The 17,902-nt window shown below is 35.4% G+C and overlaps 2 protein-coding genes across 2 annotated transcripts; one reads left to right on the plus strand and one right to left on the minus strand.

The window, feature by feature from the left end:
• Positions 1–826: 826 nt before the first annotated feature.
• On the minus strand, positions 827–10,854 carry cfb (complement factor B). The gene is made up of 18 exons (XM_084136088.1): positions 10,701–10,854; positions 10,258–10,458; positions 9,491–9,676; positions 9,005–9,178; positions 8,766–8,861; positions 8,491–8,624; positions 5,739–5,889; positions 5,145–5,276; positions 4,748–4,840; positions 4,398–4,535; positions 3,939–4,033; positions 3,631–3,763; positions 3,393–3,525; positions 3,225–3,304; positions 2,988–3,100; positions 2,580–2,709; positions 2,370–2,419; positions 827–1,831 (listed from the first exon to the last, which is right to left on the minus strand). Exons 1-18 carry the CDS (start codon positions 10,759–10,761, stop codon positions 1,658–1,660), a joined length of 2,274 nt encoding a protein of 757 aa, XP_083992214.1. The 5' UTR covers positions 10,762–10,854; the 3' UTR covers positions 827–1,657.
• A 2,044-nt stretch (positions 10,855–12,898) lies between these two features.
• On the plus strand, positions 12,899–17,607 carry slc29a2 (solute carrier family 29 member 2). Its single transcript, XM_084136646.1, has 13 exons — positions 12,899–12,990; positions 14,012–14,054; positions 14,221–14,299; positions 14,385–14,518; positions 14,649–14,788; positions 14,960–15,094; positions 15,492–15,589; positions 15,772–15,850; positions 15,938–16,071; positions 16,214–16,313; positions 16,390–16,475; positions 16,584–16,783; positions 16,944–17,607. The coding sequence occupies exons 2-13, from the start codon at positions 14,023–14,025 to the stop codon at positions 17,053–17,055; spliced, it is 1,329 nt and encodes a 442-aa protein (XP_083992772.1). The 5' UTR covers positions 12,899–12,990; positions 14,012–14,022; the 3' UTR covers positions 17,056–17,607.
• The last annotated feature ends 295 nt before the right edge of the window (positions 17,608–17,902 follow it).

The raw sequence follows: 17,902 nt of genomic DNA on the forward strand, positions 1-17,902 counted from the left end.
ATTTTGTTGAGATGTCTTTTCTTGTATAGCCTATTGTATATGGTTGATTATTCATGTTGCTTATGTATTATACTATTTTTTGTGTATTCATTGATATTAATCTATAGTTAGCTTTTTTCCCATGTGCATGGAAGTGTATAAAAATGAATATCAAATATGTAATAAACAATTCTTATTTTGTATTTGGTTCAATTTGTTTATTATAATAGAAGTCAAAGGTTACCATAGTAACAACATGAAATTAAATATAAAAAAAAAATGAAATTTGGTTCCTGGAGGCACCCAAAGTGGTTCCACACAGTGCCTAATATAAGAGTTCCTCAGGAAACCTGTGTGGTTCTTCAGAGAACTGCCCCTTTTTAAAGGGTGCCTTGAGGATCTACAGACGGTTCCGCCAGTGTGGCAAAGTGAAGAACCCCAAAAGGTTCCTCCAGGCACCTTTTATTTTTACAGTGTGCTTTTTTAAAATTTCTCCTGCATATACTTTTTGTCCAATTTTATTTTGCATGATTTATAATTTCAATAAGTTACACAAGTTTCACATAATCAAATTCCAGTCTAATTGGCTCTGCTAATCTGGTGTCTGTGAGACGAGACTGTCAAATTCATACTTTATACTTCCAAAAATGTGTCCTATTAATTTACAAAATAAGCATGTTTATGCTGTTATAACAATTTAATATATTAAACTTAATGTGGAGAATGGGATGCTGAGTCGTGGTTTCTCAAAGTTTGCTTCTCGTCTTCCATAATTATACTTCCCATAATATTTTACTGTAATAATAACATTGCTTAGAAATATGTTAGAAACTTACTTTATGGGAGCTGCGGGCAAAGAAAGAACAATTTTAATAAAAGTTTCATCAGACAATGTATGAGTCACAGTTTGTTTTCATTAGTCACATGTTTAACTTTGTCCAGGGGTCTGTGTCTGACCCATAGTTGTCATTTTTCATGTAGGACGTAATCTACCTTCATATACTTCAGCCATAAATGAGCTGACTGAGAACTGCAGTGATGTACTGTAAGGCTTTTATTGCAGTTTGTAATCATTCTCAAAACAGATGGAATTGTGAATTGTAATACTGCAAGTCAGAATGTAGACCTTATTAAGTCAGTATAAAGCAAAAAAATTGTAGTTGTCATTTTGAAATATATGTGCAAATCATCAGAGCGTAGAACAAACAATATTATATTAAGGCATGTTCTCTTAAAAAGCCTTAAAAAAAGTTTGTTTTTTAAAAATTATGTGATTAAAGGATGTGTGCGTGTGCATGTGCACAGAGACTAAGCAATTTGTAGGTTTATTTCACCAAAATGCCCGAAAGCACTGTTTCAAAATATACTCCTGTGTCAGTGGTCATTATTTTGTAATTTTGTATTTTCTGCACCACTGGCATCACCAAACAAAATTGCAAAAAAAGACTGACACTCCCCTGCTTGCCATTGGTTGGGACATCCAGATAGTCTTGCACAAACATAGACAACATAGACATAAAATTAAAAGAATAACACATGAAAGACTGTTGATAATAAACTGGATTAATTTTTTAACAAAGGCCAGCCTATTTACTTAAAATTGTTTTGATATATCAATGAAAATGAATCAAAGTGTTTTCTCAAATTGCACTCACACAGTTTCAGTCTGCTAAAACATTCAGAAGAACTGTAGAGGGTTGCCTATTACGTCATTTCCAAGGTGTTCTTTAAGGAATGATTGTATATCAGCACTGAAAAGATTTGTATGGTAATCTCTGGTGTCTGCTTGGGAATTGCGGTCCGGGTTTCTTGCTGTGCAGATGTCCTTCACTCCCCAGCTTATGACACCAACCTATCAAAATTTCACAGATATTAAAAAAGGTTCCTATTTCTCAGCTTCTCTCAAATTAATCTTTAAATTCACCCTGTAACACACAAATTCCAATTGGAAGTGAACATCCTTATGGCTTTATGTGTGTATGTGTGAGAGTTTCCTCTCTGATCTTCAAAACTTGCTGCTAATCAAATAACATAACAGTTCTACCATTTAAATGTATTTCTTACCTATACATAACTTATTTAAACTTCATATGAAATAATGCATGATGAAAATGTGTGCAATATGTCACAACAAAACCAATACCATACCATCCAATCACGAGGATTCACCACCCTGAGTCATATGACCATAAATGGTAAAATTACTGCCTTTGAAGTGAGCATGGCATGTACGCTTCACTGACGGACTTGTGGAAGGGCCCTTCATGAAGGTGTTCACTTTCGTTTGGTACGCCCCTATTTAATGGCGTCCCCTCCCAGAAGAGCCATTTTATACGAGACTTCACAGCCACATTACCAATACTGTTTTCAACAGGAAATGGAAATCTCACCTGAATCATTCGACCTTTTTTATTTATGTAAGTGGCCCCACCGGATTCACCTATTACAAAATGACATGCAGACACAAGGAACTGTATAAGAATTATATCAATTCATTTCAGATCTCTGATTAGAATGTTTTCAACCAACGTTATGACGTTATATAAGTGGTAGATTAGAGCTAAATAAGCTGCTGTCACAATGGCAAAAATCAAACATACCTTTGCAGGCAACATGATCTGTTTCTGGTTCAGTACCACCACTGCACAGAAAATTGTCTGTAACTACATCTCTTGCGTTTGTCACGTTGATTCCTACTGCTTTTTTTGCATCTTCAACACAAGCATCCCGCTAAAGAATAAGTAGAAGAAGTGTTCTTAGATTGTTGTGGATGAAATGTTATATATTCAAATAATACATTTTCTGTCGCATATTGCACATAATTAATGTTAAATGGCTAAATGAAATTCAAGTCCTAGCAAATGATTGTGCTGTATATGAACTTTATTACATTTATGCCCCATAAAATCAAAGTTAAAATTTTGTTGCTTTCTTATACTCATAATGCACTGGATTTTTTTTTTTTTAATTACTACACATCAGATTAGAAATAAAAATAAAAGCATTACATATTTCCCACGCTTGATCGTGATGTTTTTTATCTTTTCTGGTACATCAGTTGTGGTCTTCATTTTGGACGTAAAAGAAGCTTCCACAAGATCGTTGCTCATTAGTAATTCCTCTGTAACAAATGCAAAATGTATGACATTTTATGTTTGGTATGTTTCATTGTATAAGCAGTGGCACATGTTTAATATATCTAATCTTTCACACTTTTTGATAGGATTCTAATATGCATGCCTTACCATGTCTTCTGCACGTCCCTTCACTGTCTGAAAGTCTCAGAGCTCCATTGGTTTCTTTGGTGCAGGGGATGCAGATAGGTCTGTACAGAGATACACATGACGTTCTTTAATTAATTCAGCCTTTTTTATTATTCTTAATAAAGTTACATCAAGTTACATACTCCTCACCGTAGATTAGAACTCATCTTAACACTTTTTTTCAGCTGTATAAGAGCTACATCAAATTCATAATTTTCCTTTATTTTCAAATGCTGTTTTGCTGTGATGTCATATTCAGGATGACATATGAATTTTTCCACATCTACAAATGCAAAAGGACAAGTAAACGTCATTGATAAGATGTATGCTGTAACACATTTTTAAACATCTGACAATATGGGTGTATCAGTTCAGGACATAACATTACCTGCTTTCAGGCCTTTTTCCAGATTAACTGTTATCTTATCAACTGTGTCTTCGCTTCTGAAGCAATGAGCTGCTGTCAAGATGTAACTTGAGGTAACTAATGACCCCATGCAGTTTGAACCTTGTGGAGAACGCTACATGAAGAGCAGAGAAGATAGATGTTGTCATGCTTCATCTCTATTGCCATATAACTTGCATGTCTATTTTGCCTCTTCTTGTGTGTTTTTTTTTAAATGAGCGAAGTATTATACACATGAATCTATCTATAATTATATATAGACATACACATGATAAAAAGGTTATGCTTACAGCAACATGAATCTGTGCCAACCAGGGAAATGCACTCCGTTTCTCCTTGTCATAGTTTTGATGAATCCCACACAATTCAACACTGGTGCCCTCATCTGTGTAAGGAAGCAGTATAGGAACAATCATTCATTACATGATAAGAACTAGAGGTTCCTTAAGTCAATGCTTAAAGCATTAGTTCTCTATTCTGTCAACATTCATTAACCTGCATGTAGTTCCAAACCTGTATGACTAAGTAGACATTTTGAAGAATATCCCATTGTCCATTCCACATATTCAAACTAATGCATTCTCTCACATACAAATACACGAGAATGACAATTTCCATCAATGGTGTCAAACCTGCTCTGACACATCTAAAGGCGCCATGTTTGAATTGAACAGAAGCAGGAAGGAAATTTATATCTATAAATCTCTAAATATAATATCATAAATAAACATAAATTATAGCTACAGTACCAATCATGTTGTCAAACGTCTCCTGCACCTTGTCCAAGTCTTGAAGAATAAAGAAATGGTGTTCTTGGTCCCTCTGTGACACCAAGCCATTCACGTCTTCTTTATTCACATCAGTTCCAACTCCAAATACATAAAGATCTGGAAAGAGAGGACACATTCGTATCAATAAGAAATCAATAATAAAGTCTTCTAAATCAATATGTGAAGTTTTTGCTGTCCCTGATGATAATGCTTGTAAATGAAAGACATATTTTGAAAAATACTACAAGTCCTAAATATTTGATTTCATAATAATAATAATAATAATAATAATAATAATAATAATAATAATAATAAAATTCATTGCTTACCAAGTTTCTTTTCTCGTTCTGGATCATTTTTGGTGATGAGATGTTTGATCTTGTTCACTTTAGGTATAGGATTCCCCCCCATGTTTGCTTGACCTATGAAGTAGGAGATCAATTAAGATAAATTACAGTGAATATTTGCTTCAAAGTTGATCTCTAATTTATGGCAAAATGCCTGTTGTGTCTTCTAGTTTAATAGATTTTTACTGTACAAACCGTATATTCCATCCCTTAACCCTAACCCTACCCCTAAACAACCCTAACAGGAAACTTTATGCATTTTTACATTTTCAAAAAACACAATTTAGTGTGATTTATAGGTTGTTTTTTTTCCCTCATGGGGACCAAAAAAAGACATTATGTAGGCTATGCAAATTATGAATGGAATAGATGTAAATACCATCAGTGAACACAATGATGACGTGTTGGGTCTCAAGGAAGGTCGCTGTATCGTTGAGCTCCTCTATTGTCAAGCTCTCATAAATCTTTGCATAGAGGTTGGCGAGATTGGTACCTGTGCGATCACCTTTATCTGTCACAAAAACACCAAAAACAAATATTACAATCAGCAAGTTAATGAGAAACTTTTTTCTAAAAAGCTTCTCATTAACTAAATAATTCTAAAAGCAAGTGACTACATTAAAACATAAAAAGAAAAAAAAATTCAAATTAATCTAAATTAGAACATGAATTGGGATTTTGTTTAAAAAGAATATATGATTTGTTTAATTGTTACTTACTGTATATATATATATATATATATATATATATATATATATATATATATATATATATATATATATATATATATATATATATATATATATACAAGTCTTCCAAAATTTATTCAGACACCTTGCTTTCCTCACTTACATAAATGAACTGTAACAAGTTGCTGTACCCCTAAATGTACTATTTTGGCATGGCACATTTTTCTGTAATTATCATCTCTAAATGTGACTGTTTCAATGTATACAATAAGAGGCGTACTTACCTTCATAATTAAAATTGTCCAGATCTTCCTCAACCTTCGTTAGCCTATCATCCTTTTTTGTATTTTTAAAGTTCCTCATAGAAATTATCCGGGTAACGTCCGTAGCAAATATCAGGATCTCATAGTTTGGGGAGACTTGGTAATAACTAATCTTTTGGGAAAGAGCAATAAGTATTCAGAGTTGGAAGCACCATCTGTCAGTTATCCAATCAAAATGCTGGATTGAAATGTGGTTATGTTAGCATTAATGATAGCATGAACAACAAAATGTCAAGATGTTAAAGGGCCCCTATTATGGATTTTTGAAAATGACATTTCATGTAGTGTGTAACATAGCTCTAAGTGAATGAAAAACATCCTGCAAAGTTTTAAATCTGAAAGTGCACTGTATATAAAGTTATTGTCTTTCAAAAGTAAGAGTCGACTCTGAGTCAATGAAATGAATCGTTCTTCAAACCAGTCATAAGCCGTTTCGTTGTGACGTCAAGACGAAACATTAGCATATTGCCCGCCCACTTATTGTGTGCGCAGACACCAGGGAAAACTTGAACCTCAAACCAACAGCTGATTCCTGTGGATACTGGACAGCATCATGTCGAGAAGACATGCTCTACAATGTGAAGGTAAAGCCAGTTTTTTTTCATTGCCCAAGGATGAGCATGTGAAGAATCAGTGGTTAAAATTCATCTGTACCACGATACCACAGCAGTATAATCCTAAACTTTTGCTGTGTTCCCTTTATTTCACTGACGACTGGTTCTCAAGTCTCGGAGTTCAATGCAGGATTCACACACCGCTTGCTCTTGATAGATGGTGTTCAAAATACTTAGTTTTGAGTTTTATATTGTGTAGGTCTCCTGCTAACTGGCTAACTCACGTTATCACTGTCTTACTTAAATACTTCTGCTAATCAGTTTGTGGGTCACTATTACCTATAACTGTGTCTATTAATGCAGATTGTCTGTCATTCTCACTACATTGAGGAAAGATTATGGATCAAGATTTGTTTTACCAACGTTTATGTTACACTAGTCATTCACATCAGTCATTCACGCAGTACACGATAAACCAATCACAACAGACTGAGCTGTCTGGCCAATCAGAGCAGTAGCTTGTGGAAAGGCGGGATTTAGAGAGATTGATTCATTTGACGAGTCGTTTGAGATTCACTGGAAATGTGTTGATGTGCAAGTGTATATTATGAGGAAATTAAACCATTTTTTGACCTTTGTAGGAGACTCCAAAACAACATTAGGAAACTTTAAAATAGCATAATAGGGGCACTTTAACGATTGCATGAACACATAAAGAGTTCAAGTCCACATGAAACAACATATGCATTTTGCTTCCATTATGTGAAACAGGATTTTCATTAAGATCGAATTCAGTGTTCGACTTGATTTCATCCTCCGGTAATTGCTTGGATTGTGAACCGTGATCGTTCCAGAGCGGAATGCAAGTATACTGTGGATTGTAGGGGACTACTCCCCTCTTGAAACGCATCAAAGGCCAAAGTATAGGCTTACTTACTTAAGTATAGGCAACCAGTGTTGCCATGTTGTGGAACAACTGATTAGTGCAAAACAAATACAATGCGCATGTGCAACCTACGCATACAAAGTCAACAAAAATCAGGTGGTGACAAAATTTGCATCACGTGCACGGTACGTGGACCCTCACGTATGCTTAAAAACCATTGGTGGTGTTAATTTAGGTGTATATGGTGATCCTATAGGTTTGAGTGTGTGAGAATAAGCAGGAGCTGAAGAATTTAGCTAACAAGGGTTCATTGAGCTTCTTGCGGAAGCGATTGGATTGAATAAAGCTCTTAAAAGCCTCTGACGTCCAGCGACTGAGTGTTTGAATCTGAAGCTGCTGGTAGAAGCCTTTTTGAGCAGCTGTGGTTGCTGCACCTATGCCAAACGAACGACTGTAAAAGTGTTCGGCTGGGATGCCGGATTGAATCAAATGGATTTGAGGTGTTTTTGGAACCAGAAACGTGTGACGGAGCAATTGGAGTCAGATGGGAATTTAGCCTGTGAGCTTCTAAAATGTAAGTAGGCTAAAAGGGATTGGTACGGCTGACTTGGTGACGAGGAGTGGTGTTGTGGTGAAAAGTGAATATTGGGATGTAGACTGAAAGAGAGATGTAGAGGAGAGGAGCCGAGGCTGTGATTGCCAGCGGAGGCAGCCTCACGCTTGGGTCGGCCTCTGGGGCTTGGGGAGGGACATGGAAAGAGGCACAAGTGGGAAATAGTGGATGAAAATGAGATGAGTGAGCCTGTGTCGCAAGCGGAGGCAGCCTCGCGCTAGCGTCTGCAACAGGAGCTGGAGGCAACGGAAAGGAGAGAGTTGGTGGTGGCAGGAGGAAAAAGTAAAGATTGGGAGGCTGGGGGTGAAGCCAACGGGCATACCGAAGAATAGCGCAATGACTGGAGGAGCTGCGGTAATGCTGAGTGGAGGACGTGACCAGAATTATCCTATCTATTGAAAACACCCACAAATTTAGAAACGCCCACTTTTGTTCCGCAGAGACCCCATACTCGAAAACTGTCAAGGAACATAGGTGTGTGTGTGTGTGTGGGCTAAGTATAGGTCTCCTCTCATGCTGATTTGTGTTCCAAAGATGAACCAAAGTCTTACGGGTTTGGACCAGAATTTTAATTTTTGGGTGAACTTCATTATCGACATCAGTAGTCTAAAAAATAAGTGGTCTTACAACTTTTATTACATCAACCTCTGGGGGACATACCTTCTCTATAAGCAGTTTAATGGTATTTTTTGCCTTGTCAAAATCTTCCTTGTCGATGCTGTCAGATGCATCCAAAGCAATGTAGATATCAAGTTTTCCACCCTTATCCAAAGTTATTTTCTTCCCCTGCTGATCTAAAGACAGAAGGAACAAGGCATTCACGTTATAGATTCACATTATTTTCTTTTTCTGAGCACGCCAATTATTAATGACGATGAAAAAACGTGTGCGTTTGTGTATAAATATGATTAAGGCTTTAAACCACACAAATGTACCTTCTCCTTCATGCTGTTGAGAAACTGCTAGATTTGACTTTAGAGAACTGCTGAATGCTTCTGACGCTTCCTCTGGGGTGTCGTAGGTGAAATGTGCTGCACAATATTTACACAACAACATTGTAGGTGCATTATCCAGAAAAGCCACATTTCAAAAGCAAAATCTCTTATTTTTGAGACCACAAGTCCATACAAGGCACATTATTTTGGAGCTTCAATGTACCAATCAGAAGACTCACCATAGCATTGCGGCTCTGTCCCTGACCACTGGCCACCATCCAGACAGACTCGCTCTTTGGAACCAATCAAGGTCAATTTACTGTCACAGCGGTACGTGACTTTGTCGTCAATGTTAAACATGTGGCCTGTTCGACTGCTACCAGGGGGAACGCCAGGATCAGGACAGTGATCAGCTGTGAGGAAGTAACAAAAAGACAAATTGAAGTGAAGATCTGTGGATCTCCATTTGATCTAGGCAGATGCATGGAGAGGAATTTCTGCTGAAATTTGAAATGATTGTGATGAAATTTCTGCTGAAACTGTGTTGAACTCACATGACATCAGATAGAAACGCAACAGAATAGACATCACACATCAGTACAACATTTTTTTAAGCTAAACTCAAGGACTCTGATATATGGAGAGATATTAGACCAGGAACTAAATTAGCATTTTTATATCCGATTAGTTAATGGAAACTGATGAATATAATGGCAATTACTCACAGTCACGTCCACAGATTGGTGTGGTTCCATTCCACTTCCCATTAGGCTTGCAAACACGGACCGCCGAACCACGGAACTTATAATCGGAATGACATGAGTAGGTGGTTGTGTCATTTACATAGTACCTGTCTTTAAATGGGGTCACCTCTCCATTCTCCAAAACACGAGGATTGGGACATGTGATCTCTAGAAAAGCATAAATAAACACATACTGTAGAAGAGATCATCTCTAGCTTCAGATTAAAAAATAAATAAATAAATATATATATATATATATATATATATATATATATATATATATATATATATATATATATATATATATATATATATATATATATAAAAAAAACTCTGCTTCAAAATAGTCCAGCATTTATTCATGATATAATGACTCAAAATCACGGTGACCATATGGGTGAATGTGATTTCACCATGTACAACATGTTCCTGGATCGACATGTTTTGGTGATCCTGGAACAACATTCCTGTCCAAAACTGTAATCTTACTTTTAACCCTATCCCTACCCCTAAAAAATACCCTATCCATAACTTATCCCTAATCAGAGGGAAATGATAGGTGAATAACACAGATGTAGAAGCACCTAAACTGGTTTGCAAGCCTAAACTTGACATAAACTCTAAACGTATCCCTCCAATTTGATTGGATGATTGGAATGTTGTTCAAGGATCAACAAAGCTGTTGATCAAGGCATATATTTTACTTGGTGAAATCACGTTCACCCACATGATAATGTCTTGTTTCTTACTTTTGCACTCTGGGAGTTTTCTGGCACTAGGCTTTGGGGTCCAAACTCCATTTTGACAAAGACGTGACTGAACAGATGGGTAATATCCATCCGGACAGATGTATCTTAGAAAACTCCCTGAAAGAACATAGCTCCCGCCAACAATGTTTAGATTCTCCTCGGGACATGATACATGTCTTTTGGACATGGAGGATGGAGCACCTAGAAACAATCAGATCATTGGAGGAGGTCACAAGAAAAATAACTTTTGTTGCGGTTTCATTTCCAGAGAAAATGCATATCTATATAAGCCAAAATACAGATTTAGATGAGAATTATTTGTGAGCTGTCTATCACAAAGTCTTTAAAAGTACCTTCATTTTTAATATATTCCTTTCATGCTAACAGACGTTTTGTCTCTAAATTTCAGAATGTATTTATCCTGATTAAGCAAAAAGACTTACCTGCAATAAGAGGACATATCATTGCAAGGATTAACCAATTCAACCGCTGCTCACGCTCCATGCTGTTTTTTCCAGTTCTTCAGCTTAGATTAAAAAAAAACTGAAGCAAATGGACCAGGGGACGTCTTTTTATAGTGGGGTCAGCAAGAGGATTTTATTTACATTCAGTGGTCAATGTTTAACCTTAAGTCAAATAAAGCAAATCAATTTCCCGGCACACAAAACAAAATAACAACCGTCATCAGTACATCATTATATTTTCAAAAATCACAAAAAAAAAAATAATAATTATGTTCATCTCCAACTATCATGGATTCTATTTGAAATTTTTCATCAAATATACAGATGTAGAAAACAGCACATTTGTTTGGGGAATACTGAAAATTTTTAGAGTTAAACACCATAATCATTTGTATTTCTTAGAGAACAGCTCAAACTCAAGGGGTCATTTGAGAACACTACTGTTTTAAACTGCTTGCCTCATACATTAACACCAGCTTAATGCATGAATATTAATTAGATAAATTCATAGTATATTATCAAAGAACTAAAGGTATGACAGGACATTGTTTGGTAGATGGAGGGAAAATACTTTAGTAGGTAGGCTACTGTTGTCAGGCCTATGACAAACTTATGCAAAACACTTTTCTTCATTTTAAACTAACAATTAACTCATTTTATAAAAGCTATAGCTATGGGCAATAGATTCATCTTTGGAACTAAATAGCCTACATTTGTTATTGACTTTGCTGGTAATAATAAACGTGGCCTATTTTCATGGAACATGTTTTAACTCTTGATTTCAAGAGAAAAAGAAAGACTAACAAAGGAGAAAGAAAGGAATATCATAAGTCTGTGTTTCTGTAGAATTTTGATATGGTTTTACATTTTTTTTACTTTTCTGTTTCCTTGTTTGCATTTGTTACCATACACTGTAATAAAAAGAAAAGAAAAAAGTTGCTGCCTTAAATTTTAAAGTACACTCAACTTGGAGTTAAAGTCATTTAAACTTAAATTACATTAAACTGGCTTAAAATAATGAGTGGAATCTTGTATAACTTGTAAAAAATAAAAATAAAAAAAAGCTGAAAATTGAGTTAAAGCAATATAAAAACCTATGTTGTCATAACGTATTGATCATGTAATTTTTTTTACAGTGTAGTTGTTTGTGGTTTGATTAAGTTTTGACACCACGTTTCTTTTATTGGTTTGAGTTTTTATATTATAGTCCTAATTTTCAGTTCTTTGTCTGATCTTGTTGATTGCTTGGGGGGGGGGGGGGGGGGCCGGGGGTAAATAGAATTTGACTGATTGCATATCCATATCTAAGCTCTTTTAATTCCGTGTTTGCATTCTAACACTGACAATATAAAATTAGTAGGCCTAGGTCATAATTGGTGTGAAAATGCGTTTGTATTTTTATATCAAAAAGGCTGGATAAGTGGATATGTAAGGGAAAACAATTGTTGGGGTCATGACACTATCCACAATATTCCGACGTCTGGTAGGTATGGACTAAGAAATGAAGCCTCTTAAAGCTTCGAAGCTTTTCTCTCATTGTTTTGGGAAAAGATTCGAAGCATCAGGAGTTTTCAAAACAGTGCCATCTTGTGGCAGGCCAATGTATAGTAGCCGTAACCTACACCACGAGTGCGCAACTCCGTTGATAAAAGCCTGATAACGCTAAAAATGTGTTCAGTTTTCTGAAAATATAATTCACATACTGAAGTGTTGCAATAAATTCAATGTAATAATAATAAGAAGAACACTACCATGTATGAATATTGAATAAAAATGTATTTTCGAAAATCCATATTTGAATCACAGCTCTTTTCAAATGTACTTAGCCTTAAGCTTTTTGCAATATAAAAATTATCAATATGCAGGCTATTTGCAGTATTAAAAAAAATCATAGTGGATTATATAGTGGATTATATTGTGCTTATATGAGTGTTGACTTTATTAATATATTAAACAATTCAACAGTTGTTAATAAAATATTAATAAACAAAATTATTAAAAACATGTCCTATTTTCCTGATAGCCGTTTCAACACTGAAAACAAAATAAATACTAACACGGATGAAGAAGCGACTCATAGGCGAAGAGGCTGCTCACTCACTGCAGAGCCATGGGTGGAGCGTGAAGTCAGCCAGTGTCAACAACAGAAAGGGGAGGAGGACCTCCTCGCTGATAGGTGCTCACAAATGTCAATCATTTGCTCATTCATTGGTTCAAAATATACCCGCGCTTCTTGTTTTGAGGAGAGACGACGTGTGTCTACGACTCTGTGAGTATTTATTTTAATATACTGAATATTCTGTTTTTAAAATACTTTAAATGAACGCATCGAATTTTAGAATAATATATTCTATTTCAGTGCAGTCACTGAATCAATATTTATTTATACCAGCAGTAAATGCTCAAACGTAGTCTCTTTTTCACTTTTTCTTTCTTTTTTCAAAATCCATTGGAAGTTGGTTGACAGATGTAGAAGGGAGCAGGTATTGTTTGGGCATAAGTTATATGCTTTCAGATTTTGAGTGATGAGTGATTCACGTTTAGGATACTAGGTTTATAGTATCTTTAACAAAATTGAAAACATTTATGATTAACGCATATCGTGACGCAGGAAATGAAATTATGCTTTTAGTGTATATTTTATTTGATATAAATGCTTATTTTATTTATAAAACTCAATAAGTCAATAAATTAAACAAGAACTAGACATTAATACTGATCAACGTTACGATAGTTTAAGTTGTTCGTCGTTGAAGCTGAACTTCACGCGGGTTTTTTCAAAGTTGACAGAGGAAACTGATGATGAAATCATCCGGGAAAGACGTTTCCCGCGTTTCTTTCTTGTGTTTCTGGTGGTGACGGGAATGAGTTTAGTAATAATTTAAACAAGTTCCTACTGGTAGGCTTCAGCCGCAGGATGACTTTAAATCATTTAATTATATAAAAATTAAATGAATTATGAAGCTAAAACACAAACATCAAGATGTAAACTGAAATCAAATGTTTCCCTCTCAATATTTTTTATTGAATTATAATCTAGAATCTTCTAGAATCACAAAACAAATCATGGTTAATTAAATGTATTTAAAAAAAAAAAAAAACAGTTTCTGTTAATAAACAAGCAGTGCTTGCAAAATTACAGCAGAAATACCCGAGGAAACAGCCTCTGGTATCTATTTCACCCACAATTCATGTAGATGTCTGTACAGTAATATATGGTTGTGTATTGATGTCACTAACTTGATCATGATCTAACAACAAAAATGTAACTTTTTCTTTTTTTCTCTCAGAACATTTCAAAATGAGGACTTGTAAGGGGACATCAGATAAGCAGTGAGTGGAGTTCTGATGCCGATGTCAACTGATTTAGAGAACAGAAAATCAGTTGGCATCATGGCCATGCTGAATTATTCAGGAAAAATAATAAGATGTTAACTTTCATTCATTTTGTTTAGTTTATGACATAATGTTAGCATAATTGTCTCTCTAACCTTGACAGTGGCCTTGTGGCTGTTATCTTTTTCTTGTTGGGAATGGGAACTCTGCTTCCATGGAACTTCTTCATAACGGCAATGAATGTAAGACAGACATACTTTTACTGATTAATACTTAAGGTTATCTTTAAATGTCATGTGCTCATCCTCCATTCTCTTCTGTTTGCAGTATTTCACTGACCGTTTGAAAAATGGTACAGATTCTTCACAGTCAGACCCGTATATGTTTGATAACATGAGTGTGCTGTTAGCCCAGCTTCCCTTGCTGCTGTTCACACTTCTCAACTCCTTTCTATACCAGCAGTGAGTACTTGGTTCAGTCAAGCAAAAGTTCATTTTGTTTACTTTTGCATGTCGTAGTGTTGTATTGGTACAGAGGTGTATAGGTCGTATTATAATCATGAGTTATTTTGTTCTCGTTTGCTTTACGTAGCATTGCAGAGAAGATGCGGATTGCGGGTAGCATGGTCTTCATATTACTTCTCTTCATTCTCACGGCCATTTTAGTGAAAGTTAGGATGGACCGGGACCACTTCTTTTCCATTACCATGGCAACAATCTGGTTTATTAACAGTACGTTTCTTATGCCTTACATCTACAGTATGTTCACATTTACCTTTTCACTTCATATTGAATAGAGTATTAGAATAGATCCACTCCACTTCTACTTTAACAACTTTCAGTGAGTGAATCAGTGGACAAATCTAACTCCCCTCATTGTTCTTGCACTTTTTTCTCTCTCAGTGTTTGGGGCCATTCTGCAAGGTAGTCTGTTTGGTCTGGTCAGTAAACTACCCCCGAGATTCAGCTCCCTGTTTATGAGTGGACAGGCGGTGGCAGGAATCTTCTCGGGTCTTGCCATGCTGTTATCGAATATCTGTAAGTACCTGCAAACTCCTTACAAATTGAATGATAAAAATCATATTCTTCTAAATAAGAGGATAATGTACATCCAGCTGGTTGCTATTGAAAAATAAACCCAGACACCCTAATTCTAAACCCAAATTTCTCTGTTATTCTCAACATTTAGCATAGCCCTAATGTTTGTAATTTTTTCACAATTTCATCAAGCTGTAACAGAATGTTTGTGGGGGCGGGCAGGAGGGAAACACACGTTGCGGGAGCAGGGTTAAAAAAAAACAGTCCCATGCAGACCTCTAATGTGCAGCCCTATTCCACCCCATGCCTACTTGAACCTAAATAATACGAGGTGCTTTTTATTAAAACTCTGAGAGAAAAACATTTATGCTGACAGTTTTCACATTTATGCTGACAGTTAAAACCGACTCTGAGAGTTCTGCCCTTGGATATTTCATTACCCCCTGTGCCGCCACTCTGCTTACTTTGTGCTGCTATCTCATACTTCCGTATCTGGTAGGTGCCTTAGGCCATCATGATTTCTTTTTACTTGTCATTTAACTGTTGAGCGTCAACAACACAGATAAAAGCATTTACTGCTCATTTAAAAATTGCTCTAAAATATGAAAATAGTGCATTAACGAAATTCTGATTATTTATGTTATTTTGTATAAATGAAATTCCTTGTTATATTTCAGAGATTAGCCCAACTTTATTTGGAAAATGTGTCCCCTAAAACTGCAGAGACACAGAAAGAGCCACCAGCAGATAGATCTGGTATGTCTAATTGCACATTTTTCCAGTGTTTGGACAAACTACAGCAAAGACAATCACTGTGTTTTTGTGTTATTTTTGTTGCTACAGAGATGGATAAAATGAAGTTAGATGATGCTGACAATGGATTCGATAACATTGGTGAAACTGAAGCATGTAAAAAGCTGAATGAGCTCAAAGAAGAACCTGAGGAGAAGTCAACTGTGCCACAGGTCTTCAAAAAGGTATACTGAAAGTATTTTGATATTATAACCAGCATCCTTGTTTCAAACCTCAGGAAAAATGTAGTACATTTATTTTAAGACAAGTAATAGTACATATCTGGATTTATTTTATTTAATAATTTATTTAACTTCATTTTTTTAGATATGGGTGATGGCATTTTGTGTGACATGCGTGTTTGCCGTCACACTGTCCGTTTTCCCAGCAATTACAGTAAATACAAAATCTTCTGGCTTATTTGAAGGTGAGTCTACAAAAGATTATAATTATGCATTATGCTTTTCAAAGCACTTTGATTTATATCCTTTTTCATCTTATAGAGAACATCTTTATCCCTTTGTGTTCATTCATTGTCTTCAATGTGATGGACTGGATAGGCAGAAGTCTCACTTCTCGTCTTCAGTGGGTGAGTCTCATCGGATCCTGTATCAACACAATACAGTGCTATGATAATGATTACTTTTGGAAATGATTCTTTATCTAACATCTAATTTTTCTTTTCCCAAATTCCCAGCCTTCGAAGAAGAGTAAATTATTCCCTCTTTTCGTGGTATTACGGGTAGTTTTCATTCCTGCCCTCATGCTCTGCAACGTTCAGCCTCGCTCCTATCTTCCAGTCATTTTCAATCATGACTTGGCTTATATTATCTCCATGTCTTTGTTTGCCATCACAAGTGGATATTTTGCCTGCCTCTCCATGAGCTATGCTCCACAGTAAGTACTCTTAAAGATAACACGAAAATATTTTCGAAATCAACTGGGTTAAGTAAATAGTACATTTATTCTGTAATGTCACTATTCCTGGTATTTTCAACCCATTGACCCACATAATATTTCTCAGAACACCCACAAACTCGTTTATTTTTTTATCTAGGCTGGTGAGGCCTAAAGATGCAGAGACAGCAGGGGCTCTGATGACCTTCTTCCTGGCTTTGGGACTCTCTCTGGGTGCCGCTCTCTCCTTTGGCCTTAAAACAATTCTTTAGGGAAAATCTCACAAGCTGACACTGCTGTTATCTCATTACTCACCAACATGTTTTGAGTGAGAATTGTCTTGAGGCCTTTGTATGTTTATTTTTCCTTGCTCTATTCAAGTATACTCTGGACTTTATAGCACTTTGTAGTCATGATTTTGAAGATATCATGAAGGAAAGAAGGAGAAATTTTTTTAGATACTGTAGATGTTGTAAACTTTTCTCTTCATCTTATGGTGTATTTTATATTCCTTCCTTTCATTTTTACATTTCCATAGGATGTTTTTTTAAGGGAAATATTTCACTTTTAACATGTTTTACGATTTTTTATTTCGAGATTCCGAAGAATTGTATTTTTATTATTATTATTATTATTTTTTGTATCTTTTAAGTTGTATCTTGCTGCACTATTTACCTTTTATATTTTGTATGCTTTTTTTATTTGTTTGTGTGTTTTTTAAAAATAAAATGTAAAAATATAAACGCTTCATGTGATTAGTCACTCTGACCTGTCGGTAACAGCTTAAGCCCTGCATAGAAATAAATAAAAAAACATTAGATTTGCTGGTGCCTTATGTGGAATTTTGTGGGCTTAGCATAAATTGTCAGTTTTTACATACTGAGCAACATTACTATTATATTTTATGCATAATGGAAAACTAACATTAGCACTCAAGACCAATGAAATACACTAAGCATATATTGATGTTTTCATTTAGTTCAGATACATGTGCGCATATATATATATATATAGTGCTGTCAAATTGATTAATTGTATCTAACATTAAGTTTTTCTTTATATAATATGTGCATGTATAAATATAGATGTATTTTATATATATATACACACGTGTATATA

This window comes from Abramis brama (assembly GCF_963993115.1).
Source record: "Abramis brama genome assembly, chromosome: 15".
Classification (NCBI taxonomy): Eukaryota; Metazoa; Chordata; class Actinopteri; order Cypriniformes; family Leuciscidae; genus Abramis; species Abramis brama.